The following is a 27,219-nucleotide window of genomic DNA, read 5'->3' on the forward strand; positions in this document are numbered from 1 at the left end:
TTATTCAATTTATCCAAGTAAGTTTATTCCCAGGGCTGAATCAGAAAAGCAGCTTTAATAAAGCACTGCCAGGAATGTTTGTCCATGAGTTGGATGCAGGAGCAGAGAGATGAGGGAATGTCCCGGCCCAGGGCCCTCAGACATGGGGGAACTTCCAGCCATGGACAACGAGCCCCACGCGCCGTGACAGGAGCTTTTAACCTCGGGAACAACTTCCAATGTTTCCATGGAGTTTGAGATCACAGGATACCCTGAGCTGGAGGAACCCACAAGGATCATTGATCCAACTCCTGGCCCTGGAGTTGGATGGATCCAACTCCCCAGACACCCCAACAATCCCACCCTGTCCCACGGGGCGTTGTCCAAACGCTCCCAGAGCTCGGGCAGGTTTGGGAAGTGCCCCCTGCCCTGGGGAGACTTTTCAGTGCCCAACCACCCTCTGGGAGAAGAACTTTTCCCTAAAATCCAACCTAACCCTGCCCTGGCACAGCTCCAACCATTCCCTGGATCCCACCACCGGTCACAGGGAGCAGAGATTGGAGCTGCCCCTCCTGAGGGAGCCGCAGATCCCAGGGAGGTCCCTGAGGGAAGAAAATCCTGTGAAGGTTCCTTATTATTTGGGGGGAAATGGAAGTTGCCACCTGGTTTTCACCCTGCTCCAAAAATCCAGAGCAGCTTCATGTTCTCAGCACAGAGAATTTGTAACCAACTCGATCACACAGAGATGAATACATTGAATATACATGAAAAAACATCTGGGAATATGAGAGATCAACAGGTACAGGATTTTGGACACATGTCCTAAATCCAGGTCTAACCCCCTGTTTTATGTATAATTATCCAACTGTTAAACCAGAGCTGCAGTTCCTGTATTGTCAGTGAGTCAAAGGCATTAAAACCCAATTTAAGAGTATTTTTTCAGCTCTTAATCCCAGAAATGAGAACAGACCTTCACTGTATGTAATAAGAGGTAAGAGGAGCCCATCTGCACTGGGGATGTAAGTGTGAATAAATAATTTATACAGAAGTTAAAATTGCAACTTCCTTCACAGCCTTGAAATGAGTAAAACACGTTTTGCAATCAAATCCAAATGTGGTCACACACTGCACACAGAAATCAGCCATTAGACACTTGGAATCACACAACAAACTGTTGAAAGCTTCAGATATTTATGTGTTTAAATGTTATTTTACTTCGAGATTGGAAAAAACCAGCATTTTTGAGAAAAAAATCCCATATTTTTGAGGAAGGAACGAGAATGTGAATATTCAAAATAAACCATCTGTGGTAAAACAATCCTCAAGAGGAATGTGGAAGTAAAAGAACCTTAATTTTTTTGTCACAAGTGCCTTGAAAGTAGTGGGTTATCAAATGAAATTGTTAATATATTAGAAGTAGTTCTAGCTTTGTCCTGTTTTCTAACATTGCAATAATGTGTTTGGTTTTTGTATCACAAATTAAGTATTACAGTTTGTATTTCATGTTTGTATCACCCAGAACAAGACAAAATAACTGAACACTCTGCACTCTTTTAATGTTTTTAAAACACAAACCTCAACCAGAATTCAGCCCACAAAGACCTTAAAAATGACTCAAGAAAAACATCTTTTAAAGTCGTGTCACCCAACACCAAAAAGCCTCTACACTCTGTTTTAAATGTATTTGTATAATTATATATACTGTGTAAAAATTATAATTAAAAAATCCTCGCCATGGCTAAAAATTCAATTAAATAAATTAAATAATTAAATAAATCAATTAAATAAATCAAGCAAAAACTAGAAACTGCCAACAAGACTTGATATTTGTCCTTTTTTATCCTCTTTATTAATTTATTTGGATGCTTTTAAATTCCAAAAGCACTCATTTTTCACCCTCATTTTAAGACAACGAGAAGATGTTTTGATATGGAGCATCTTCCCCATTCATCCTGAGTCAAAGAGAGGGAACACTTCCAGCATTATTCCCTAAAAATTCCAGCATTATTCCCTAAAAATATCATCTCTCTGACAACCTTCTCCCTGCCTTTCCCAGCCTGGGATAACTGAATTATGGAAAACTGAACGGAAGGGACTGAAAAGTGTCAAATTCCAAAATGCTGCTGCTGCAAACCAGACATTTCTGTGTTTTAATCACATTTAACTCCAGTTTTGAGCAGCCAACATGAAGCTCAAACACAACCCAAGTTTTCCTGTCAGTGCCCAGTTCCAGACAGAAGAGATTTCACTGTAATTTATTGATTTCCTTTATTGCTGATGCCAAAAAAAAAAAGAGAAAAGCCTGATTTTTTTTTTTTCCCTGGGACATTATAGAGCCCTATCTAATTATATACTCCATCAACCAAACTCAATTAAAGAATAATATGATGATGTGTAGGAAACCACTCAGATATATGCAGGCAGTTTAAGTAGTTCTAATTACATTCTAATATTTTTTAATCCATCATAATGAGCTTTTCTTCCCATTCTCAGAGCAGGGGACAACGTGTAAGTTAATATTTATATTCAGTGTGTCATTCTCTGGTTGTGCTAATCACTGAAAATATAAATAAACACACTAATGGACTAAGAAGTCCACTGAGTTCACCAGACACCAAAATCTATTTCCAATTGAAATGGGAATTTTTAATTGCCAGGAATGGCTTTGCCCAGGCTTTCAGTTCACTCTGAAAAAACCAAGCTCAAGAAAGGAATGTTTCAATAGATAGAAATTATATCCAAGATTTTTCTACCAGTAAACTGTTTTTAATAAAGTATTTGGCATGTTCAAAGCAACCACATGACACTAATAAATCCACTCAAGCCCCGCTGCAGCTCCCAGAAATCTCTGGAGTTCATAAAAATGACAAGAATTATCATTTTTACTGCTGTTAAAATATTCCTTTTGGGGTCACAAGGCCCCCAGCCCTGCCCTGCTCTGCTGTTTCTGCCCCTGCACCACAAAGTGATGGTTTGGACTCCAAAGATTGAGCTTAAAATGCTGCAAAAAAGCCACGTTCAGGAGGTCAAAAGGGATTTAGAGCAGCTCTGACATGGAAATCCCAATTTATTTGCTCTTTTAACAGGTATTTAACATCAAAACTTGCTCAATATCTCACCTGCCACCGTCTGAGGGCACGAAAGGAAGCAGCTAAATAAAAATAAAAGCATTAAGCACATGTTTAATTGAAATCCTGCTCGTTATTAATGAACCAACCTCCTCTTTTGAGCTTCAGAGTCTCTCCTGGCTCGTTCCAAGGCCAGTTCTTCAGCTATTCTTTTCTTCAGCTCTTCATTATTAACTGCAATTAGAAGAAAAACGCAATTAAACGTTAACAGAACACAAAAATATTCCCAATTACAGAAACAACTGCACAACACGGCGCTTCAGTTTGTTTATTTGCTTTTTTTTTTTTTCCTATAGAGCAGCTGGAGTGCTTTTTGTGCTTTTAACCAGCTTGGAAATTTTAGCCCACACAACATTTAGTTAAAATTCCTCTTTTTTTTTTTAAAAATTACTCTTCTCCAACGGCTTTTCAATTAGTGCAGCCTGTTGAAAATTAAACAACACGCACTGTATGTTAAATTAAATGCATTTTTCTTCAGGAATATGCCTTTGTAGAGTAAAATTAGGGGGGGATGGGACAGAGACATAAATAGTAAAGTCATAAAACGCTGGGTTTTATTCATACAGAAGCAAAGGAAGTGTCTTTGTGTGAAGAATCAAGTATTTCCAGCTGCATATTTTACCCAGCAAAGCACTTCCAACATCCTACATATCCAGGTTTCCAGTTCCTATTGTTAGACAAGGATTTTGCCTCAAACCCTCCCAGTTTTGTTTAAACAAGCAGACAAAAAAGGAATGTTTGCTTCCCTTAGGTTATGTCAGATGAATTAATGAAAGCCTGGCGAAGAAATGGAAAAGCAGGGAAGCAACTTCCTCAAGGATATGAACTGAGTTTTCCACACAAAGGTAGGAAACTGGGAGAGTCACCAATCCTAGAAAGATACCTATAAAACTACCAAAATCCATGGAATAAAGCTCTGCCTACACCAGCTGGAACTCTGCCTGACTCTGGAATTCCAGGACAGGCAAACAGGTTCTTCCCTCATTCCCACGAAGCTCAGATCCCACCCTATGGAAGCCCAGACATCCCATCCCAGAACACCCAGACCTTTGAGCAAAAACAAAAAAAATGCTGAATTTCAGGAGGTCAAACAACCCCCTGGAGCAGCAACAACACCTCTGCTGAGGGGCTCAAACCCAGGGAAGGAGATTTCCACGACCTCCTCCCCAGGAGCTGGATTTATCCCCAAATATTGGTGTGAAACAAGGCTGAGTTCTCGCTCCAACCCTTTTCACAGTCTTGTTCAGCAGGATGCTCCAAAGGACCTCAAGGATCAGGATGGGATCTACTTTCAATACCATACTGATGGAAGCCTTTTCAACCTGAAGGCCCTCACCAAGACCTTAAACCATCTTGTCCAGGAGCTGCTCTATGCTGATGACGCCGCCCTTGTTGCCCACACAGAAGCAGCTCTGCAGCGTTTAACATCCTGCTGAGCTCTTTGGGCTGGAAGTCAGCTTGAAGAAGACTGAAGTTCTCCATCAACCTGCACCTCAGGAAGTCTTCCATCATCCCCACATCACCATTGGCCAATCAGAGCTCAAATCAGTCCAGCAGTTTAATTACCTGGGCAGCCTCATCTCCTCGGGTGGTGAGATGGATGGGGAGATGGACAACAGGTTGGCAAAGGCATAGAGAGCTTTTGGAAAACTCCATAAAAGAGTTTGGCAAAATAAACACTTGAAGAAAAGCACCAAGATCAGTGTTTACAGAGCCACAGTGCTGTCTGCTCTCTTGTATGGATCCAATCATGGGTCATCTACCACCACCACCTGCATCTCCTAGAGCAGTTCCATCAACGCTGCCTCTGCACAATCCTAAATATCCACTGGTCAGATGATGTGACCAATACATCTGTTCTAGAGCAAGCAGCAGTCACAAGTATTGAGGCCATGGTGCTGAGAACACAGCTGTGCTGGGCAGGGCACGTCTCCAGGATGAAGGACCAACCACCCCTCCCTAAGATCCTGCTTTACAGTGAACTCACCACCGGCTGCCCAAGAGAGGAGCCCCAAAGAGGAGATACAAGGACTGCCTGAAACAACATCTCAGCCTTGGCCATATTGATCACCATAACTGGTCTACTACTGGGAGGTCTGGAGACACAACATCTATAACACTGTGATGCCTCTGCAGGATCACCCTTGAGGAGAAAAGACAACACAGAAAGAATCGTGCCTTGCAGAATTTCCCACCTAAGGAGTCTTTCTGCTGTGCCTTTTGCAGCTGGACGTGCCTGTCTAATATTGGCCTTTTTAGCCACTAGTGTGCTTGTGACAAACGTGGGGAGAGCCCTCCCCAAATCTTTGTTCACGGAGCCCAGCCATGATGATTATCCCAAAATCATTATTGCCCATTCCCACCGTAGTTTCACTGAGCCCAGCGTGCAATTTGTCTCATCCCGAAGCAGCCTCGGCAAACCGGGAGTTTTATGAATGGATGAAGCAGCTCCATCAAGTTTATGGGAGTCTCAGCCAAGTAATTCAGTTATAAACATCTTAAGGGAAGCAGAAGGAATCAATATCCTGGAATCAATCTCCAGGGAATGCTGAGACGACACAGAGGGGAAAAATGGGGGGGACATTTCAGAGAGCCCAGCCTAAAAACGTAACAAAACAGGTGCAAATTCCGAGGTGAGGATGAAACTTTTCCCACATCGCCGCCACCAACCCGGCTGGAAAAGCCAAGCCCTGTTTTATTGGGAATATCTGGGCTGGCAGCAGCATCAATATCTTGTTGAGCAGCATCTGCATCACGAAATTTATTGTTCTGGAGTGCAAAAAAAATGAGTACAAGAACTCCAGCAGACCATGGAATGGTTTAAGTCGTAATGAGAAAAGAAAAGCCAATAAAGACATTTGCCCTTAACAATCAATTAAGCTGCTCATTGATCAGCCAGCTACTAATAGGGAATAAAAGTGGAGCTATAGATCATTCAATAGAATTATTGTAAGATACAACTGGGGAGCTCCCAAATGGGAACTTTGTGGTGTTTCAGTTAAAAAAGCTGCAGTTCTAGGAGGAAGAGGGATTTGTTCCAGGGGGAAGAAGCATTTAAAAAGAGAAAAGCTAATTTATTGCAAAAGAAGACTGTAGATAAATGAATCACATTTCTCTGATGGCAATTTCTGCTCAGACTCCAGGGCAATAAAACAAGACTGTTGACTGTTGAAGTACCGGGGAATGTCAGAACCTGGGGGGTGCAAGACTGCTAAAATATTCATATATTAATATAATTGTATTAAAAATTAAATTTAAATATTTTTTTTAGCCATCCCCACCCCCTTTAATATTTTAAGTTCTTCAGGGTGCTAATGCACAGCTCCCATCACAAACCACTGTGGAGATTTGATATTTCTTATCTGGCCACCTTTGAAAGACGTGGTCCTTTTTCCCCCCCTTTCATGCACAGGTTCAAATTTCAAAAAGGCTATGGATTAAATAACCATTTGTTATTATTGAAACCATTTTTATTATTATTATTTTTGTTATTTTATTATTTAAACCATTTTTTATACACTGCAAGAGCACATATTTGGTTCAGGTAATTTCCCCTCCTCCTACAAACATGAAAAGGGAAATTCAGATCCTTTTGTATTTAAAGCTTTAAGTCCTGAAAGCAAGAGGTCAAAAGAGCCAAGGATAGATCTGGAGAATCCATAAATTACATCCACTCTGTGTCTATTGGTCAAAACCCACGACCAGGCCCAGGGAACAGAAGAGAGGAATTCCAGAATAAAAGTTACAGCATTTTTACTCCAGTTTTCTGTTAAATTATTCCAGTTGGCATCATGTCTTCAGATGGACTTGAAGGGTGAAAGGATGGTGTGGTGAAAAGGAAGGTTTCAACACTTTTCCCATTCAGTTTTTTCCAGACAAGGAAGAGACCAAGATTCCATCCAACAGTTTGAAAAAGGGCTTATCCTGCCACATTTTTAAAAGGCCAGGACCCCTGATTTCTGTTAAAAATATATTTATAAAGAAAAAGAACATGCAAAGCCTTTGTGTTTATTCTCCCACTTGTGCTTCAGCATCAGACAGGTGAGAAACCAGAAAGCCAAATCCATGTTTCCCAGGTCCAAAAAGCTCTGGAGAGTCACAGGGACAACTGAGGAGGGCAGAGGAGAGAAGGGCCCTGAGGAGCTTCTCATTCCCAGCAAGTCCAGATATATAAAATGTGCTCCATTTTGGAACTCCAGGAGCAGGAGCAGGGAAAAGACAAGACAAAACACGATGACAACAATTTTTGAGGAGCCCTCAGCAATTTTATTCCTCAGGTTGGTGCACAAGGGCAGGTGCAGCTCAGCTGCTCCCATAGTGTTTGACTCCAACTCCTCTGCTCTTTCTCATCCCAAGATCCAAATCTAGAGCTTTTTCCTCTCATTCTAAAGCAGTTGCCTCATAAAAAAAAAAGAAATAATCAGCAGGATATCAAGATTTCAACCCAAAGCAATAAACAACCCACCTCGGGGAAAGCAAGACACCTGCAGCCTCCAAAATGTGAGCCTGCAAAACCAGGAATGGGATGTGCACAAATTAATCAAATCACTTCCAGCCTGCAGAGCTGGGGATCTGCCCATTAGCCTCTCATTTGCAAAAAATCATTAATGGAAGCAGCATTTATTAGCAGGCAGCTTCAGTAAATTCTCTTGAAAGGGCAGGTGCATTAAGTCATTAATGAAGAGACACTTAGGTTTGATACAATCAAAGGCCTTTTAGGAAATGCTCAGATAAATGATATGCAGAGAATGAATTTACAACCAAAAAAAAAAAAAAGGGAAGAAAGAAAATAAACAAGTTTATTTAAGCTATTTAGTGAAAGTTTTGCTGCTAAAAAACCTGTCCAGTGAACAGGAGATCCTTCAGAAAGCAACTCCAAGGGCAGCACGGAACCATATGTGACCCCCCCAGGACATCTGACCATCTTAAAAGAGATAAATATGGGATTTTATGGAAAAAGACTTCCCAGGATGGAACAGCACAGCCCCTCTGGGCAACACATTTCCATGGCTGGCTGACCTGAGGGCAAAAAAGCTTCTCCTCCCAGGTCCAAAGCACTTGTTTCACGTGTGCCTGGGGTTTATTGTGAACCACCACGAAGGGACTGGTTCTGTCGTCTCAGAAACTTCCCTGCTGGAATGACACTTCCAAGCCTAACAATTCCAGGTCCTCCAGCCTCTCCGCTTGAATTCCAGACCTCCAGCCAAGGAGCTCTGGGGCTAAAACTTCTGCCTTCAAACCAACAAGGAGATGCCCCATCCCTGGAAGTGTCCAAGGCCAGGCTGGCCGGGGCTTGGAGCAACCTGGGCTAGTGGAAGGTGTCCCTGCAAACCCATTTTGGGTTGGGGTTGCAAGGGATCTTTGAGATCATCTCCTTCCAACCCCCTGCCACGGGCAGGGACACCTTCCACCAGAGCAGGTTGCTCCAAACCCTGCCCAGAGTGGCTTTAAATAAACTATAATTACACAAAAAAAGGCAGCTCTTGGTTTCTATTCATCCTTCCACCACAGAAGGTTAGAAAACTGCAGTGAAGCTGACAGGGCAGCACTGAAAAGATCTTTATTCTTGTACTATTTTTTGGCAATATTTGAAATGTAAAGGTAAATCCAAAGGAGGAGGAAAAAGAAAACCCCAAACCACCAAAGAACAGCAACGAGGTGCACGATCTATAAGGTGGAGTTGGAGAACACAGCTCCAAGGGATGTGCTGAGCATCAACAGGAACAGGAAGGCTTCTTTTTAGTGCTGGAAAAACTATTTCCCAGTGAATTCCTGCAGCATTTCTTGCAATACTTGGTACTGGCAGCTGAGCATCGGGGCGGGCAAAGCACGGACCCAACAGGGCACTTCTCCAGGATGAACATTCCCCAGCCCCCTCGGGATGAGGAACCTCTCAGGGCTGCCTTCAGCCCCATCCTCTGTCCCAGCTGCTGGCAGGGCAAGTGGAGCTTGGAAAACATTCTAATTAATGAAGATATCAGGGGGGAAATCCCTAACTGTGCATTAGGAGCCATAAATGTTGAATGAGGAAGCCCACACGGGCAGCCTGGTGCCTTCCCAACCTCAGCCTGGGGGCTCACCCACATATTAAAGGTCTTCCACACTTTTCCCACCCACATTCCAACTTGAGATGTGTAATATGTGAATATTATAATATGGAAATGCCCTCCATTTATTCTTTCTGCTTCATAAATGCTCTAATTGGGTCCATACCTAAATTCCACAGGTCACACAAAAATCTTCAAAATCAACAGGATGAAATTCTTTCTTCAGGTTGCCCAGAGAAGCTGTGGCTGCCCCTGGATCCCTGGAAGTGTCCAAGGCCAGGTTGGATGGGGCTTGGAGCCACCTGGGAGGGTGGAAGGTGTCCTGGAACTGGATGGTCTTTAAGGTCCCTTCCAACCCAAACCACTCTGTGATTTCATGAAGAGCAGCCATTTCAGTTGAACAGCAGAGAAAAGACAAAATCTCAAATCCCTAATTTAATTTAGAAAGAGCAGCCAACTAGATAAATGACAGGCACTCCAGTAACACACAATAATTTCCACTAAACCGGGGAAAAATTACGTATTTCTCATTCAATTAAACAACCAGAAAATGCTGTTCCCTTTCCTGACATTCTCCAAGTTGTCTCGAGCATGGAAACAAAATTTGGGTCACCCCTGAACTCAGTTCCTTGAGGTCCAGGCTGAGGTGTCCTGGGAAATCCACGGGGGATGTTCCATCCCCACCTCCCCAGCCACGAGTTGAGTGGAGCTCCAGCTCTGAACTCTCCAGCAGGTCATTCTGACCAGCCCCAAAACTCACCCTTAAAGGACTCCTAAACCCACAAATTCTCCATAAAGCCCCAGAAATATTCCCTGCCCACCAAAGAAAAGAGGGAGATTCCTGTTTTTTGAAATCCAAGTGTGATTTCAATGTCAATTAAAGCCGTGGGAAACATTTGGTGTGCTCAGATCACATTCAATGACACCATTCCTTAATTATTAGTTTTCCAAGAGCCTGGATTTGCTGGGATAAGAACAGAAGAAGAAGCAAGACAATGTTGTAATTCTCAGTGCACCAGTATAGCTGGCATACAATTATTTTTAAAATTTATTAGGTTTCTAACGCTCTTTAACCCTGTAATAGTCAAAATTAGCCTTGCATTCAATGAAAACATAATGGACATCCCTTCATTCCACCAGCACTAAAAAAAAACAACCCTAAAAACACTAAAAGAAATAAGTTATGTGCTTTAAAGAGCAGCATTTAAACTGCTGTGGGTTTTCTTAATTATCCTTTTAAAGAGCGTTCTCAAAACTAAACTCTGTTTTCAGCCTCACACGAATTTCTCCAGCAACTCTTCCCCTGAAATCCCCAATTCCAGGCACTTCCTCCAATCAGGAATTCAGCACAAGCACAAACCACATCTCCAAGGACAGAAATTTGTATTAACTGTTAAATATTGGTAATGTGCAGCGATACTTTAACGAGCTCGCAGGATAATTAAATACCAAACCAGCACAATTAAGTGTGCATAATTTAGAAATGTTTAATATTTTACTTTCCAAAGGCACTCTTGCATCTGTTACACTCTCTGTTTTACAATGTAAATGGGGGCATCAATCAATTTATTCTGATTTAAATTAGAAACCAGACCGTGCATGAGCCACAAGTAACAAAACAAACTTAGTTCCTATTAGAGTTGGAGCATTTTCCTTTCAACATCCCCTCAGTGTTGGAGCTTTGGTAGTAAATCCCAAGGGATTTAGGAGGGGGGACTGGAAAAAAAAAAAACAAGGGAGAGCAAGATGAGGAGGTTTTTGTCTGGTTGTACCTGCCTGGGCCTGACAGGGATATTTAACAAGAATAACTCATTTCTGAGACTTGCAACTAAATAAATGTCCTGATTCATTAAGCAAAAATATGGAATTTTGACACAGGAGAAATGTCCTGCCACGGGGGATTTAAATTCTACATTAACAGGTGACAGACACGGGGAAGTTCAAGAGAAGGAACATGAAAGGTGGGCAATAAATCTTGAAATGTGTGACAGCCAGCAAATAAAGTCATTTCTCACCAATAAGTGGATTGAGGGAAAAAAGGTGTGTTAACAAAAAAAAAAAGTCACCTAATTTTTCCTTTCTCCAGGAATTCCTGCTGTAATAGGGGGGTAAATGGTGGGAAGTTCTAATGGAACTTTTTCAGTTGCTCTCAACACCCTCAGAAGGCAGAGAATTATTTCACCCAAAGCTTCATAACCCATCCTTCTCCCCCACTTCCAGAGATGGGAAATAATCCTATTTTTCTTATTTTATTTCAGCCATGAGACGTTTTTGCCATCCCGTCCATTTGAAATGATTAATCAAAATAATAATTTTAATTAAATGATTAATTATGCATATATTTATTCTCTACATATATATTTACTTGCATATAGCCATATATTTATTATATAAATATATTATTTATATATTTATTATATAAATAAATATTATTGTAAAATTATTAATAAAAATAATCATTTTAATTAAAAGCCTCACACGCCTTTACAAGTCTGTCCCTGCCTTAGATTGGACACAACAGTTGAGAATTGCTGCTTCAGCTGGGTGAGTAATCCCTACTCCACACACACTGGAAAGCTTTTCTTTGTCAGTACAACGGATAAAAGCATCAGGATTCTGTAATTCCACATTAAAAAAAAAAAAAAAAAGAAAAAAATAGAAAATAATCACATTGTAAGCAATGATAAGAAGGATTTTATGATTCTCCTTTCAAGAGGATTAAACACGTGGTGTCCCTTTCAGGACAATTGAAGTTGTCCAATTCCTGATCTTTAGGGTTCAGAAGTTTCTTGTAAAGCCATTTTTATCTGCCAGGACAGGGACATTTACTGGGATCCTTTTCATCTGCTCGGACAAAATCGTTTCTAAACTCTTTCACCGGGTGTATTTCCCCAAACTCCTTCCATCACTGGAGAGGCCAGTGAAATAATTATGTATTTCTCCACAGAAGAGCCAAGTAAAAGGGTTTATTAACTAAAACATCTCGAGTTCTGCATTGAGAAGGGAATTGCAAAGAATTACCAACCACTGTTTCTCAGGCCCAACACTCCCAAATGGGCCTTTTGGTCCTGTCAGGGCTCCAAAACCAGCAAAAATGGATGTTCAGTTCACCTCCCACCATCACCTCTACAGAGGATTCTCCAGCTGTGAATCAGTGGCACTGAAAAGCCAATTTTCCCCAATTCCAGCTCTTGGATTTGGGCAGGAATTGGCAGAGTCACAAAGCTGCTCATCACTCCTGGGAAAGGCCTCGCTGAGGGCCTTTCCACCAGCAGGAAAACAGGGTCAGGGGAGGGAGTTCAGAGGGAATCTTTGAGGTTGGAAAAGACCTCCAGGATCATGGAGTGCACTGTCAGTGGCATTGAAAAGCCAATTTTCCCCAATTCCAGCTCTTGGATTTGGGCAGGAATTGGGAGAGTCACAAAGCTGTTCATCACTCCTGGGAAAGGCCTCGGTGAGGGCCTTTCCACCAGCAGGAAAACAGGGTTAGGGAAGGAGCTCAGAGGGAATCTCTGAGGTTGGAAAAGACCTCCAGGATGATGGAGTCCAACCTGTGACCCATCCCCAGAGCACTGAGAGCAGTCCAGGCCTCTCTTCATTCCAGTATTAAATGTCTGTTCCAGCCAAGCATCAGGAAACAAAGGCACCACCACCGGCTCCAGGGCTTTCCAAAACCTCTCCATCCCCTTCACACGGACCCAAGCTCTCCCAAATCCCAAAGGATCGCTGATGGAAGAGGGTTTACCACAGTCTTGCAACTCTCCATGATTCCCCTGGCTCTGCCTTTCCACAGTTGGACTCAATAATGATCTTTCCAGGGCCTAAAGGGGCTCCACGAGAGCTGGAGAGGGACTGGGGACAAGGGATGGAGGGACAGGACACAGGGAATGGCTTCCCAGTGCCAGAGGGCAGGGATGGATGGGATATTGGGAAGGAATTGCTGGCTGGGAGGGTGGGAAGGGGCTGGAATGGATTTCCCAGAGAAGTTGTGGCTGCCCCTGGATCCCTGGAAGTGTCCAAGGGCAGGTTGGAGCAACCTGGGCTAGTGGAAGGTGTCCCTGCCCATGGCAGGGGGTGGCACTGGATGAACTTTTAATGTCCCTTCCAACCCAAACCAGTCCATAATTCTCTGATCTCAAGGGTCTTGTCCAACCTACAGGACTGGTGAAGAAATCCAGTAGGAAGGAGGATGGAAAGAATGATGCAGAATTTTCCAAGCACTGCTTAGGTGGAAGGGGAAGCACAGGGGGATCCAGAGAGGCAAATCTGTAATTAAACCAGGAAAAGACCAGAGTGATGGAAACAAGAGACTTTTGCAACAATTCTGCATCCACTGTGGAGCTCCCCGATCTGTGCTGAACACCCCCCTCTGAGGAAACTTCTAGCAACAAAACTCTTAATATTCCAATCAATTAAGCTGCAACATGCACTGCAGGACACAGGAGCAGCTATTTTCCCTTTGCAAATCAGTTCAACAGCACAAAGATAATCTGTGATCTCTAAACTGGCCAATGACCAGATCAGGACCCACATTGTCACCAAGCCTTGGCAAGATTTCAGAGAACATTTAAATCAACTCATTACCCTTTAGAAATCTGTGACCAGTGGGGTTAAAATTGGCTAATAAATTCCAAAGTTACCCTGGGAAAGAAGGAAGAGAAAAATAAATTAAACAGGAGCCCATGAAGCAGCGACAGTGGGGAAAAAACAAGCAGTGAAAGTGTGTCTTTACAGGGAAAGGTTAATGAAAGAAAAAAGGGTTTTCACCCAAAGATAACACTCATCAATACATCTGTTGATCCCATTGAACAGATTTCCCAGAGGTTGGAGCTGCATGGAAAGATAAATCAGCACATCAAACTCCTGCCCTGGACATTTAAGGCCACGTAACAGCCAAGCACTAAGTTTTAAAGGGATTAACAATTTTCCAGCAGGAGCTGATTATTCAGGGGGAAAAAGGGTCACTATCTCCACATCAAATCATAAGGACAGGGGAAGCAGTAATTCCACAATTGGTTTATCCAGCTCAGATGAAAAGCAAGTCCAGGGTCATAATTCCTGACTGGGGAAGAGGGAAAGAAGTTAAACAACCTCTGTGTAAAGATCCTGCAGTTGAGAATCCCTTGGAATGGGAAGCAGCTCCAAGGATTTCCTCATGCCTTGAGGACACTCCCACTTTCTGACATGTTTATTTTGGAGAAGAAGCTGGAAGTTAATTCAGTGCCAAAGTGGCAGCAAGCTTGTTTCACGGGGTGTTAACAGCAGGAGCCACGGGGTCAGATTAAAAACAGGCAATATTCATCATTTCAAAGAAATGCACCCCAAAAATAACTCCTTGCACAGGCACAGGGGATTTATTTCTCCCAAGGAAAGCGGTGGCTTAAAGCATCATAATGTGTCTTTCTCCAGCTTTATATTTAATCTAATTTCTATTTCAGTTTAATTATGAGCATGCAGCCACAGCGTTGCCAGCTCAGAAATGTGGCCCTGTGTTGCTGCTTTTAATAATAAACTGCAAACAGGCAGTAAACAAACCCAAAACTATGATGTTTATGGCTCTTTTCATTATTCAGAAATTACACAGAAATGCTGGAACATTTAAAAGTCTCACAGAACCATTAATCCAGCACCTCTGTTTTTAATGAAAATAACTTTGCAGGGGTCTGGGCCCTCAGCTGATGAAATACTTGCAGCAGCTCTCCAACTATTTAGTTTATTGTTTTAGTGTTATTAGTTGTTAAAAAACCAAGATATTACAGATGGATGAATAGGATTATTGCCAATTAACAGATCCAATTGCACTCCAGGAATAAACCACCTTTAGTAGGTTAATCCAGCACGAAACAGCAACTGGAAAAACACCTCAAATACCAGAAAAGTGGATTCAGGGATTGAATTAAAAGTGCAGGGCAAAAAAAAGAGGCTGTTCTAGCGGGTAAGAGGTGAAATATGAAAATCCTAAGGAGAAGGAATAATCTGTCAGCAAAGATGCTCCCAATTAGTTCAGAAATATGGGAGAAATTCACTTTTTTCTCGTGTAAAACAATCTCTTTTCTCCTGAATAAAAGCAGCCAGTGAGTTCAACACAAATACAACTGACAACTAAGTTTTGCCTGAGGACCAAAGGGATGCTTCTCCAAAAATTCCAGCTTCCTGGAATTTCAGATGAGCACCAAAGTCACTTTTCAACCACTGCCTTTACTAATTCTTCCCACCAATTTCTGCTGATATTTCTTTTTTCCCCTCCTTAAATTTAATGATTCCGTCTCCCCTGGCTGAGAAATGTCAATTAGTAGCATCAAGGATTAACTGAGTCCTTCCTCTCAGGATGATTCCTCATAAAAGAAAGCCCAAGAAATAAAGAAAATGGTAAAGAAAATGGAAAAAAAAGAAAAATCAAGCATCTTGGATGAACCACTCGATTCCTTCAGGGTAAAATTCCAGAGATTAAGGAGAACAGGCTGGGATGAACCTCCATCTCTCACCCCCAGCCTGAAGGAGTAGCTTGGAATAGATCCTTGGTTTTTAGGTGATTAACATGAGGTGAAATCAAACAAGGTTAATGAGGCTAAAAATGGGAATCAAACAAAACAGCTCTGGGAAGAATTGCCAGAGGGACACAAACTGGTAAAAACAGGGAAGAAATGTCCTGTCCCTCCTTTTTAAATTTAGATTTCAAACCAACCAACGGCTTGGAGCACCTGAAAAGTGCAATTTTCAGGCTGCTCTTCCCTAAAAGTTCAGTGATAAATTTTCACATGAAGTCATTGAAAGTCAAGGAGTTCAGAGCACGTGGAAAACAGGATAGGGGGGGAAAAAAACAGGAGCAGGAGGTAAAAGTGCATCCCATTCTCTTGAGGAAAAGCAGTCTCTAAGTGAGACCTGCTGTTTAACCAAAAAACAACCAACCCAGAGCTTTGCAGCAGCACCAAAAAAAAAAATACACTTAACCTGCCTCATCTGACAAGTGATGAAGAGCTTTAGTAACACTTGGCTGCTGCCTGGAGATGAAAGAATAAAACAAAGCTTCTCTTCTCATCTTAATGTGATAAATCACCCATTTAAAGTGTTCTTTTATATCCCACTGAAGATTCTCTGCCTGGTAAATAAATGGTGATGGGAAGAAAAAGCAGAGTTTACTATTAAAAGCAAAAGGTTTTATTACTTGGAGGCCTGCAAGTTGTGTTACACCGAAGAAGTGGTGTTTTTCAATAATAGAAAGGGGGAAAAAAAAAGGCATTTAAACTCCTCTACTACTCTGAGATAAATTTGGATAAGAACACCTATTGTGCTGTAAAAACAGAGATGATTCCAGGCAGCAGAATAACAATTTCCTTTATGGTGTTATCAAGACTGACACTGGTGAAATCAAACAGCTCTAATTTGGTCATTGGGGTTTATTCGTTAAAAATATCAATACTTTTGAATTTATTCCTTAAGATTAAAAAAAAAATCATTCACTGCTCTAAATGACTTCTATTCCAACAATCCCTTAAATTACAAAGCCCTTTATCTTTGCCAATATCTGGTCTTTTTGACCCATAATCCCAGGAAGGTCTCTGAAGGACAAAGGAGGAGCAGGAGGGGTTTATCCTGATCCTGCAAGGACACATGTGGGAGATTTCCAACAAGGACCAGGGCAAATGTCTCCAAAACAGGCATTTTCTCCCATCAAATTCTGATTTCTAATGGAGAATGTAACCAAAATTAAGAAAAAAAGACAGAAAAACAATCAGAACAGGTTGCCAGATAAGGTTTTAAATAATTCTAACACTAAAAACAACCAAAACACAGAAAATCCACCACACAGTCTTGCCACAAGTCTGGCTTAAAAACCAGTGGGTAAACTGGTTCCATTTTCAGCAAGCTCAGCCTAAGTCAGGCTGGGCTCTGGCTGCCTGTGCTCAAAGGCCAGGATTGAACTGGGAAATAATTCAGTGCTCAGAACCAGTAAAAGGCAATGGCAAGAATTCCATAATTAGGCCTTAAAACTCCTTTTTGCAGAGGGTTCCACGAGCTTTGTCCAGCCTTTTTTCCCAGGTGAATTTTTCCTCTGTGTTTCCAGAGTTTCCCCAGTTTTTGGGTTGAGCTCAGGAGAAATTAATCCAAGGACCACACTTATGAGAAGTTAATACAAGAACAGTGATTTTCCAAGGTGATTTTCCTGCTAAATCCTGGAAGATCATCTATTTTAAGCAGGCACAAATCAAAAAAAGCAGCTGGTTCTAACTCTTATCTCCCAAGAATTGCAAAGGAAATATTTGGGATGTGCTTGTTAAAGAGAAGGGGAATTCATTGCAGTGAACCTGAGGATTTGTAGGAGGACACACCCAGTGCTCTTCCTTTAAATTCCATTTGAAATATCCCAAGTTCTCTCTCAGCTGTAAAATGAGAACCCCCCAAATCAATTAAATGTCCCCCTGATATTTGACAAAACTCAATGGATTGGGTTTCTCCCTGACCCTCACGTAGGGATCAATCCCTCAATCCCAGAGGCTCTTGAAAACCTAATTCCTCCATTTTCAGAACCCCTGGAAACCTCAGAATTCCAACCTGGCCTTGGACACTTCCAGGGATCCAGGGGCAGCCACAGTTTCTCTGGGCAACCTGGGCCAGGGCCTCACCCCCCTCATTGTAAAAACCTTCTTTAATCAAACTTAAAACAAATTTGCATCGTGTCAAACTCCTGCCTAATATTAAACACAAGTGTCATTTCTTGGAGTATATTTAAATTATATTTAAATCTATTTCAGTTAAATAGTTCAGCTGCCCTTGGAGGGTGTTTCTGGATGATTCAGATCACTGCACACCAAGTTAGGATCACACCACACGTGGTCAGACAGGAGAGCATTACATGAGGTCAGTTGTAACATCACATTTTAGGTTAAAAAAATGATATTTGCAGGTGGAGTTTCAACACCTTTTGCCTTTTATTCCTGTTCCACCTTTAGTTTAAAATGCCTCATTCCACGGGATGTCTGAGCACTCCAAATGCAATGAGAACAGGCAGCCAAAGATGACACCTCAAAGACAATATTCCAGAGAAGAAGCCAAATGCAGCTTTGGAGTTGGACACATCTTGGGAATACAGGGAGGAACCCAGGAACATTCCAGCTTTTTTCCTTCACACCTTAAAAAATTTCTGGTCATAAGTGAGACGAACATTCATCAGGTTCTGCATGTCCATGGAATGGTTTGGGTTGGAAAGGACCTTGAAGATCACCCAGATCCACCCCCTGCCATGGCCAGGGACACCTTCCACCAGCCCAGGTTGCTCCAGCCTGGCCTTGGACACTTCCAGGGATGAAGCACAAATTCCTCTTACACAATTATGTCTCTTTTCCACACTCAATAACATCATTTGCTGGTTTTCCAGCCTAATTTCAGCCCCGTTTCAGGACAAACCCAGAGGCCACCCCAGAACCCCTCCACAAAACCTTCATTTGTGCACTCCTGGCTTCACCTCCCATGCAGAATTCTACCTTCCCTCTGCTCCTGCAATCCAGTGACAGGAATATCAGGCTGCACTGGAGATTTGCTGCTGCACTGACAGAGGTTGAGTTTGGCACCTTCAGGGAAGCTACAAAACATTTCACCTTTGGATAATAAAATCCCTCCCCTCAAGAGTGAACCTTTAGCCCCAAAAAACATCAATACACATCACTGCAAATAAAAGCTACCTGTGACAATGCAGTGGCAATGCACTGTTATTATTAATATTAATATTAATCTACAATGTGCAAATCGTGGCTTTCCAGGCTTCCAGTGTGTTGCCTGAGGATTCCCACCTGATTTATGTCAGGGTTTAAGGACCACTAAAGTTTAAAACCCTTTATGAGGACACCCAGAGGAGAACAAATAAACCAAAAGCAGAGCCCAAGCTCTCCTGGATCCTGAAGGAAGGGGGTAAATCCACATGGAACTGCCTGAGCTTCTACTGGTGTCTCCCAGCAAAGGGGATCAACCCCAGCACTGCTAAACCTGTTTTTTTTTTCCTTTTCTAAAAATAAGGGGAATCCCACCAATGGAAATCACAAATGTCAGTTCATCTTTCAGTTTACACAGGGAAAAAAAAAAAATCTTGTTGCAACAAAAGGGTGGATGAGCAATTAATGCCTCAAAGGGCAAAGAACCGCCGGGGTTTTTATTTGCAGAGGGTTCTTGCTCAACTGGCACAAATTTAGGCAAACTCTGTAAACTTCCAGACACTCATAAAAACTGCAAACACAGAATTCAAACTCACAGGCAATGCTGCAGAGCCTCCAACAACATTGATCATCAGCTATTCCAGTTTTACTTCTTTTTCCACGCAGTACCTGACTAGCCATAATTATTAAATATCCTCAGGACGTGCTGCAACTCTCTAAAAAAAAAATTCAATGAAGAGAAATCTCCCTAAAAAACAAACAAGGAACAAGGGCAATGACTCTGGTGTCAGAATTCTCCTGTGGCAGGAGACCAGTCCAGGTGGTCCCAGTGGTCCCTTCTCACCTTCAGAAGCTCCAAAATCCTGTGTTTGACTGAGCAAACGGATTTCCACACCCAAACCACGGAATCCTTCAGGCTGGAAGGGGCCACAGGAAGTTCTTTTGTCAACCTTTCTGCTCCTGGCAGGGTCAGCCTTGAGATCAGCCCCAAATTGCTCAGGGTTTTTCCACACTCACCTTGAAAGCTTCCAAGGATGGAGACCGGGCAGTGGCAGCGGGAAAACCCTCCTGGCGTCTCACTGGTCTCATCCTGGCAAAGTTATTCCTTATTTCCACTCTCCTGCTTCAAAGTTATTCTTTATTTCCACCATCACCTGCCCTCACACAATCAGCATTGTGAAGAACCAGCTTCCCAGGAATCCCCAGAGCTCTGGGAATGCTGCTGTTGGGCGTCCTCAAAACCTTCTCTGCTCGATTTTACCCATTCCTCCAGCCATTTCAGGGCCCTCTGGAGAACAGCTTTGCCCTCCAACTGCCCCCTAAATTTGGGATCACCTGCATGGAAGTGCCTCTACTCCACTTCCTGCTCCAGGACATGGATAAAGCTGTTCCACTCCTGCAGAATCCCACTCCAGCAGCTCCAGGGAGAGCCTGACCCAGCGGCCACAACCCTCTGACCCTGCACATCCAAGCAGGGTTTGTAACCCTGAGTTATCCCAACCTGGATCCAAGGATACTGGGAATGCTGAGCACCTTGCTGAAGGGGAGGTAAAGGACACCTGGGCCTTCTCCTGACCCCCAAATCCACTCATTTTCCAGCCTGGTTGAGCTTCCCCCTCATGCTGGGCTTGTTTTTACCCCAAAGCTCTGTTAGCAGCCAGCCCAGCCTCCCAATATATCCATTCACATTCCTGGGGGCTGGAATGGACTGTTCTTCCACTTGGAAGAGGTTTGTCCTTGAGGATCTCATATCTTCCCTTAAATCTGCCTCTGATGTGACCTCACCAACCTGCTCTCTCTGGAAGTTTGCTCTCCCAAAGTTCAATTAAATCCTGGTTGTCTCTCCAGTTCCAACCTAATTCTTCAAATCCTCATTCCTGGACATCCCAACGATCCTTCTGACTGAGCCAGGACACCCCAGGCCACAGAAACTCCACCAAAAGACAGAAACCAACCCCCCCCCAAAAAAAAAGATATCAATCCCCAAAAATCAAGCCCTGAAAAAATGCAAAGGTCTAACCCAATTCCTCCACAATTACTCCACAACAATTAGAGTTTGTGACAAATCCTTGACTGATTTGTTCTCAAAACGACAAAAATAACAAATACAGTTTAAAAAAAGGGGAAAAATGTGTCCTCAGCATCATCTGTTTCTGCAAAAGGGGGGAAAAAAGCTTGTCTGAGGTGTTGAGACTCCTGAGAATTTAAGCATTTCTTCTTCTTCTTCCTTTTTTTTTTTTTTGCCCCCATAATAAACCATTAGTGGATTTTCCAATATCCACTAAGCAAAAATGAAGGAAAGCATTCCCTTTGTCTGCTCTGACTGAAGCTTTAGAGATAATACACACACCCAGCAAAAAAAAAAAAACAAAAAAAAAAACCAAAAAACAAACCCACCCTTGTTGTCTGACCAAATTACCTTCCATCAATATTGCTTTAGGAATTACAGGCAGACTGGAAAGATTTTTACACTTGTTAAATATTTTAGTGCATTTAATATCACTCAGAAGTCAGAAAGTGATCCAGGCAAGGCTCAGATGCTTTAAGATGTTGTATTTAGATGTCAGGTGCCCGTGTAAGTGGATGTAATTTCATTTTCTGACCCCCCAAGTGAAGTCAATAAATTCATCATTATTGGCAAGCACATTCTTTCATGTAACCTCATCCATTATTCCTCCAGCAAAAGCTATCCATGATTTCACTTGAGGAGAGGGCTGGGTTGAACAGCTCTAATGTTTCTCCCTCCAGACACCTTTTTTTTATTCTTGTAAAGTGCTCTTGGGCTGGGATGTAAAAGAACTGCACCAAAACCACTCCTTCTGCAAGCAGAAATGCTCCAGAAGGTTTTCCAAGCTCGAGGACGCTCAAGGAATTCTCAGAATCACAGGATGGTTTGGGTTGGAAGGGACATTGAAGACCATCCAGTTCCAAACCCAACACCTTCCATCATCCCAGGGTGTTCCAACCAGGATTTGAGCACTTCCAGGGATCCAGGGGCAGCCACAGATCCTCTGGGAAACCTGGGCCAGGGCCTCCCCACCCTCCCAGCCAGGAATTCCTTCCCAATATCCCAGCTAAACACATTCTCTGTCACTTTGAAGCCATTCCCCCTTGTCTTGTCCCTCCATCCCTTCTCCAAAGTCTCTCCCCATCTTTCCTGTAGACTCCCCTCAGGTACTGAAAGGCTGCAATGAGGTCACCCCAAACCCTCTTTTCCAGGCTGAACAATCCCAATTTTCCCAGCCCTTCCCGACAGGAGAGATCCTCCATCCCCCTGATGGACTCAGTGACCTCCTCTGGACTTGCTCCAAGTCTTTCAATAAATAAAAATATCCAAAAGAATGAAAAAACCCAAAGCCCCCTTTCCCCCCACACACAATGAGAAATGAAAGGAAGGCTCAAGGTGGGATATTGGGAAGGAATTCTTGGCTGTGAGGGTGGGGAGGCCCTGGCAGAGGCTGGGAATTAGCAAAGAACTCCTGGGGTGTCCCAGCCTTCACCTGCAGCTCCCAGAGCCCAAATTCCCAGGTGATTGTTTACAAGATCATGTCCCTAATCCAGGTTTGAGGATGGAAAGGCAGCAAAGAGCACAGGGAAAGCAGGAAGGATGGACAACTGTTATTTTATATAAATCCTGTACCTAGAATAATTCATCACCAAAGCAAAATAGAGGCAAAAAAAAAAACAAAAAGAGAAAGGTACTATTTAAAAACATTAAAAAAATATTCCCTTTTTGGTTGGAATGAGATGATCCTGGAGGTCCCTCCCAACCCAAACCACTCTGGGATGGTGTGACAGAGACACCCCACCACAGACACCTTCAATTAAGCACCAGGAAAACAACTTTATGCTTCAGAAGAAAGAAAGATGCTCCTTCTATTTACTCCAGTCCTGCTGCAAAGCTGCCACAGGGCTTGGTTTTAATCAGTGCTGAGTTCCCTGGATTGGTTGGGTTTTTTTTTAAGTATCAAGGCAAAAGGCCCCAAGGGAATTTCCTGTTATCAGGAATATTTCTGGAGCACTGATAAGAGTCTTCCTTGGACTTTAGAGGTTCCCCAAATCTCCAGCTGCAATCTCTGCTCTTCATTTCCACTCCTGCAGCCTGTGCTGAAATATTTTAAATCAGAGCAGTGGCTGCCTGGCACAGACACTGTTTGATGCATCAGAACAGGCCTCAGTAATGAAATATAAGGAGTAAAGAAAGCCACCCATCTGTGTGTCACTTATTTCCACCCTTCCACAACAGGAAAACAGCATATTTTCCTTTTAATGTTTGCTGGAGTGTATTCCAGCAGAACTTCAGCAGAACAAAGCTCAGTGCTGATTAAAGAAGCAAGAATTTGCCCTTCAGAACTCAAGAATTATTTGGGTTTTTTGCTTGTTCTGTGGTGTTTTTAACAAGGTTTTAGTGACAATACTGTGGAAAACCAAGTCTGATGAGCAGATGTTTTGCACTTTAATGTCAGAAGAAAACCAAGAGGAGCTTCAAACCCACGTAAAAACCCACAAAAATAAGTTAATGTCAAGAAGCTCATCTCTCCAAAAAGGGCAATGAGTTCATTACAAAGCTCTGAAGGGCAAATTTGATTTTCCTTCCCTTCCTCCCAGCTAAAAGCCCAAAAAAGCAGGAGCAAACCTGCACCTGAGGAGCGGGGGGATCTCCCAGAGGGCGAGGAGGGTTCCTTCATCCGATCGATGAGGCTGTCGGAGAGCTGGAAAACACAACACCACTCACAGTCAGGCTCCTTTGGATCCCATTTCTCAGGGAAATGAACTCAAACTTCCCCAAAAAAAGAGCCCAGAAAGCCAATAGAAGAGTTGACAGCTGGTAAAATTCAATTCCCAGAGCAAGAGAAACTTTTTAACCCTCTCGTTTGCGAGGTGAGAGCTCCAAAGAACTGCACCGAGCAGCAGGATGGAGCCTCTCGTGGAAAAAGGGTGGAAAAATATAGGATACAGGGGAAAGGAAAGAGGAAAGAGAAGGAAAGAGAAAGGAAAGAGAAAGGAAAGAGGAAAGAGAAGGAAAGGAAAGAGGAAAGAGAAAGGAAAGAGAAAGGAAAGGGAAAGGAAAGGGAAAGGAAAGAGAAAGGAAAGAGAAAGGAAAGAGAAAGAGGAAAGGAAAGGAAAGAGAAAGGAAAGAGAAAGGAAAGAGAAAGAGGAAAGGAAAGGAAAGAGAAAGAGAAAGAGAAAGAGAAAGAGAAAGAGAAAGAGAAAGAGGAAAGGAAAGGAAAGGAAAGGAAAGGAAAGGAAAGGAAAGGAAAGGAAAGGAAAGGAAAGGAAAGGAAAGGAAAGGAAAGGAAAGGAAAGGAAAGGAAAGGAAAGGAAAGGAAAGGAAAGGAAAGGAAAGGAAAGGAAAGGAAAGGAAAGGAAAGGAAAGGAAAGGAAAACACTCCTGTGCTGAGCCAGAATGAACTGTCAGGGCTTGTTCTGCACCTCCCTGAGAGGAAGAACAAAAGAGGAGTCATTGTCACCCCTGGGATGAGCTACATGCTGCCTTCCCTGGAGAAATTCCTAAGCTGCAAGATTTCCTGAAGTTCTTTTTGTCACAAGTCCTTTCCTGATGTATTAGAGGACTTTTATTGGATGTACTTTCCCCCACAGAGCTCAGAGTCTCAGCATTTGCCTCCGAGAAGGAAAATTTAACAGGTTCCCTCACAAAAACACTGAGGAGCCTTGAGAGGGAGAGCTGGGAATGTTCACCTGGAGAAGAGAAGGCTCCAGGGAGAGCTGAGAGCCCCTGGCAGGGCCTAAAGGGGCTCCAGGAGAGCTGGAGAGGGACCTGGGACAAGGCCTGGAGGGACAGGACACAGGGAATGGCTTCCCAGTGCCAGAGGGCAGGGATGGATGGGATATTGGGAAGGAATTGCTGGCTGGGAGGGTGGGGAGGGGCTGGAATGGATTTCCCAGAGAAGCTGCGGCTGCCCCTGGATCCCTGGAAGTGTCCAAGGCCAGGTAGGAGCAACCTGGGCTAGTGGAAGGTGTCCCTGCCCATGGCAGGAGTTGGAACAAGACGATTTTTAAGTTCCCTTCCAACCCAAACCATCCTGGGATTGACGACAAACAGGGACACACAGGGAACGGCTCCGCGGTCGCACAGGAAGTCGGACACAGGGAATGTCAGGGAGCAGGACATGGGAAAGGGAGGAGCTCCGGCATGTGGAGGTCACGGAAAGGCGAACCCAGCTCCTCCAGTCACACATTTATCCTAAAACGGGTCACCGGGCTGGGAAAACCCCCGGGGGTCCTTGTCCCGGCTGGAACAGCGGAGAGGGGGGAAATCACCGGGGGAAAGGGGAGGGAAGAGAGACAGGGGCAGGAAGAGACAGGGGCAGAGAAAGGGGCGGGAACAGGGACAGAATAACATGGGGGAGAGGGAGATAGAAGCGGCGGGTCAGCCCGGGCCGAGGGTGACTCGGAGCGCCCCGGCGTGTCCCGGGGACCTCCCAGGTGGCGCCGCGCTCACCCTGACGCCCTTGACCACGGTGATATTCTCATTCTCGTCCGCCTCGAAGGTGACCCGCCGGGTGCTGCCGCCGCCGCCCATCTCGGCCCGGCCCGGGGACGGTCCCAAGGAGACTCTCCGAGCGCGCTGCCAGCGCCGCCCCGCAGCAACAACGCCGCTCATTGGCCCGCCGCGCGCCTCCGCGCGTAGAACGGCGCTCCCCATTGGCTGATGCGGCGCGTTGCCATGGGAACGGCGCGGCCCCGGCCGAGGAGCGACAGGTACCGGAACCGTGCGGGAACTTTTTTCGGGGTGAACTTCGCCGGGGCGGATAAGAACTACAAGTCCCGTGATGCTCTGCGGCGGGGAAGGGTTGGTGGGTGTTTGCGCATGCGCGGGGCACGCTGGGTAATGTAGTCCTGACCATCTCTGATCCTGCCGGGATCCCTCCCGGGAGCGGCTGAGGGAGCTGGGGGGGGGCTCAACCTGGAGCAAAGGAGGCTCAGGGGGGACCTTCTGGCTCTGCAAGTCCCTGACAGGAGGGGGGAGCCGGGGGGGGGTCGGGCTCTGCTCCCAGGGAACAAGGGACAGGAGGAGAGGGAACGGCCTCAAGCTGTGCCAGGGGAGTCTCAGGTTGGACATCAGGAGGAATTTCTTCATGGAAAGGGCTGTCCAGCCCAGGGCAGGGGTGGAGTCTCCATCCCTGGAGGGATTTCAAATCCCTGTGCATGTGGCACTTGGGGACACGGGGCAGTGGTGGCCTTGGCACTGCTGGGAATGGTTGGACTCCGTGATCTTGGAGGTCTTTTCCAACCTAAACGATTCCAGGATTCCGTGGTGTGGGGTGGGCTGAGTGCCCCAGGCTCCTCATCCCCTTTTCCACCCCATAACAGAATGAAATTCCCATTGGCACAGTCTCCTTGGCCACATAATTTTCTTTGAGAGGTTAATAATGTTCTTAACACCTAATCCATTCCCTTTCAGCCTGCAAGATAACCTGCATCTGGATGTGGCTGTTCTGGGGGTAAAACCTTCCCTGTGGATCCAGGATATCCAACCTGAATACACTTTGTTTTGTCTCTCATCTGGTCCCTCTTTTACCTCCTGAAGCCCCAAATCTTCTGCTGGGACTTTGTGGCAATACACAAATAATAACAACCATGATATTTGGGAAGCCTTATCTTTGTTTTTTCCCCCTTTCCAAACCCTTCTTGTCTTGGCTCAAGGACTGGAAGCCTATTTGTACCAGAGTGACACCAAAATCTTCAGTTCCACTTGGAAGAAATTTGCCCCAGCGTGGTTTTTGCACAATAATCATCAGGATTTTTTCATCCTGATGCATTTTCTTTCCCTGCCTCCATGAAAACCCCACTCTGGCTGCATCAACAGAGCTGCTCACGTGCCCTTTGATATATTTGCAAGCCATTTTTATTTGGGTATAAACTATCAACCAACATTTCAGCAGTGTCAGGTCTTGCTGAAGCCTTGGCTGGTGGCCACTTTGCTCCCAAATAAAAGCTGCTTGGGAATATTTCGGGGTCTTAGAGCTGTTCCCTGGATGTGATTTTATGCCTGGTTTGTACAGATGTTGAACCACTTTCTGTGAGAGGGAACTGTGTGTTTTTAAGGGAATAAATGGATTGGGAATCCCTCTGTCTTCACACTGAGCATCAAACTGAGTGGGTTGAGTTTCCTTATTTTTCTCCACTAGGAGTGTTTTTTAGGGGTCAAGCTGTATTTATTTTTAGGGGTCAAACTGCATCTATTTTTAGGGGTCAAACTGCATCTATTTTTAGGGGTCAAACTGTATTTATTCAGTGAATAAATGCCCAGCCCCAAATCAGAAAGCAGCTCTTCTCCTATATTTGGGAGAGTTCAGTGAAAATACACCAGTCTTGCTGATTTATATTTAGGAATTGAGGTTTTAACAACAGCTCTATTTCCTGCCAGGGTTTTGTTTTGGGGGCTTTTTTTTT

The 27,219-nt window shown here is 44.0% G+C and overlaps 1 protein-coding gene across 3 annotated transcripts in view; it reads right to left on the minus strand.

Annotated features, from left to right (window-relative positions):
• Positions 1-25,426, minus strand: part of CHCHD3 (coiled-coil-helix-coiled-coil-helix domain containing 3) — a 142,814-nt gene extending 117,388 nt beyond the window's left edge. For 2 of the 3 annotated variants that reach the window (XM_051771863.1, XM_051771862.1), the window contains exons 1-3: positions 25,265-25,426; positions 23,438-23,513; positions 3,197-3,281 (exon numbers count right to left, since the gene is read on the minus strand). In XM_051771863.1, the coding sequence (XP_051627823.1) occupies positions 3,197-3,281; positions 23,438-23,513; positions 25,265-25,426 (323 nt within the window). The remainder of the gene's footprint in view (positions 1-3,196; positions 3,282-23,437; positions 23,514-25,264) is intronic. The other variant, XM_051771864.1, reaches the window with a different exon arrangement.
• Between the last annotated feature and the right edge of the window lie 1,793 nt (positions 25,427-27,219).

This window comes from Manacus candei, unplaced genomic scaffold (assembly GCF_025592945.1).
Source record: "Manacus candei isolate 608988 ecotype Guabito, Panama unplaced genomic scaffold, ASM2559294v1 h1tg000146l, whole genome shotgun sequence".
In the NCBI taxonomy this organism is placed as follows: Eukaryota; Metazoa; Chordata; class Aves; order Passeriformes; family Pipridae; genus Manacus; species Manacus candei.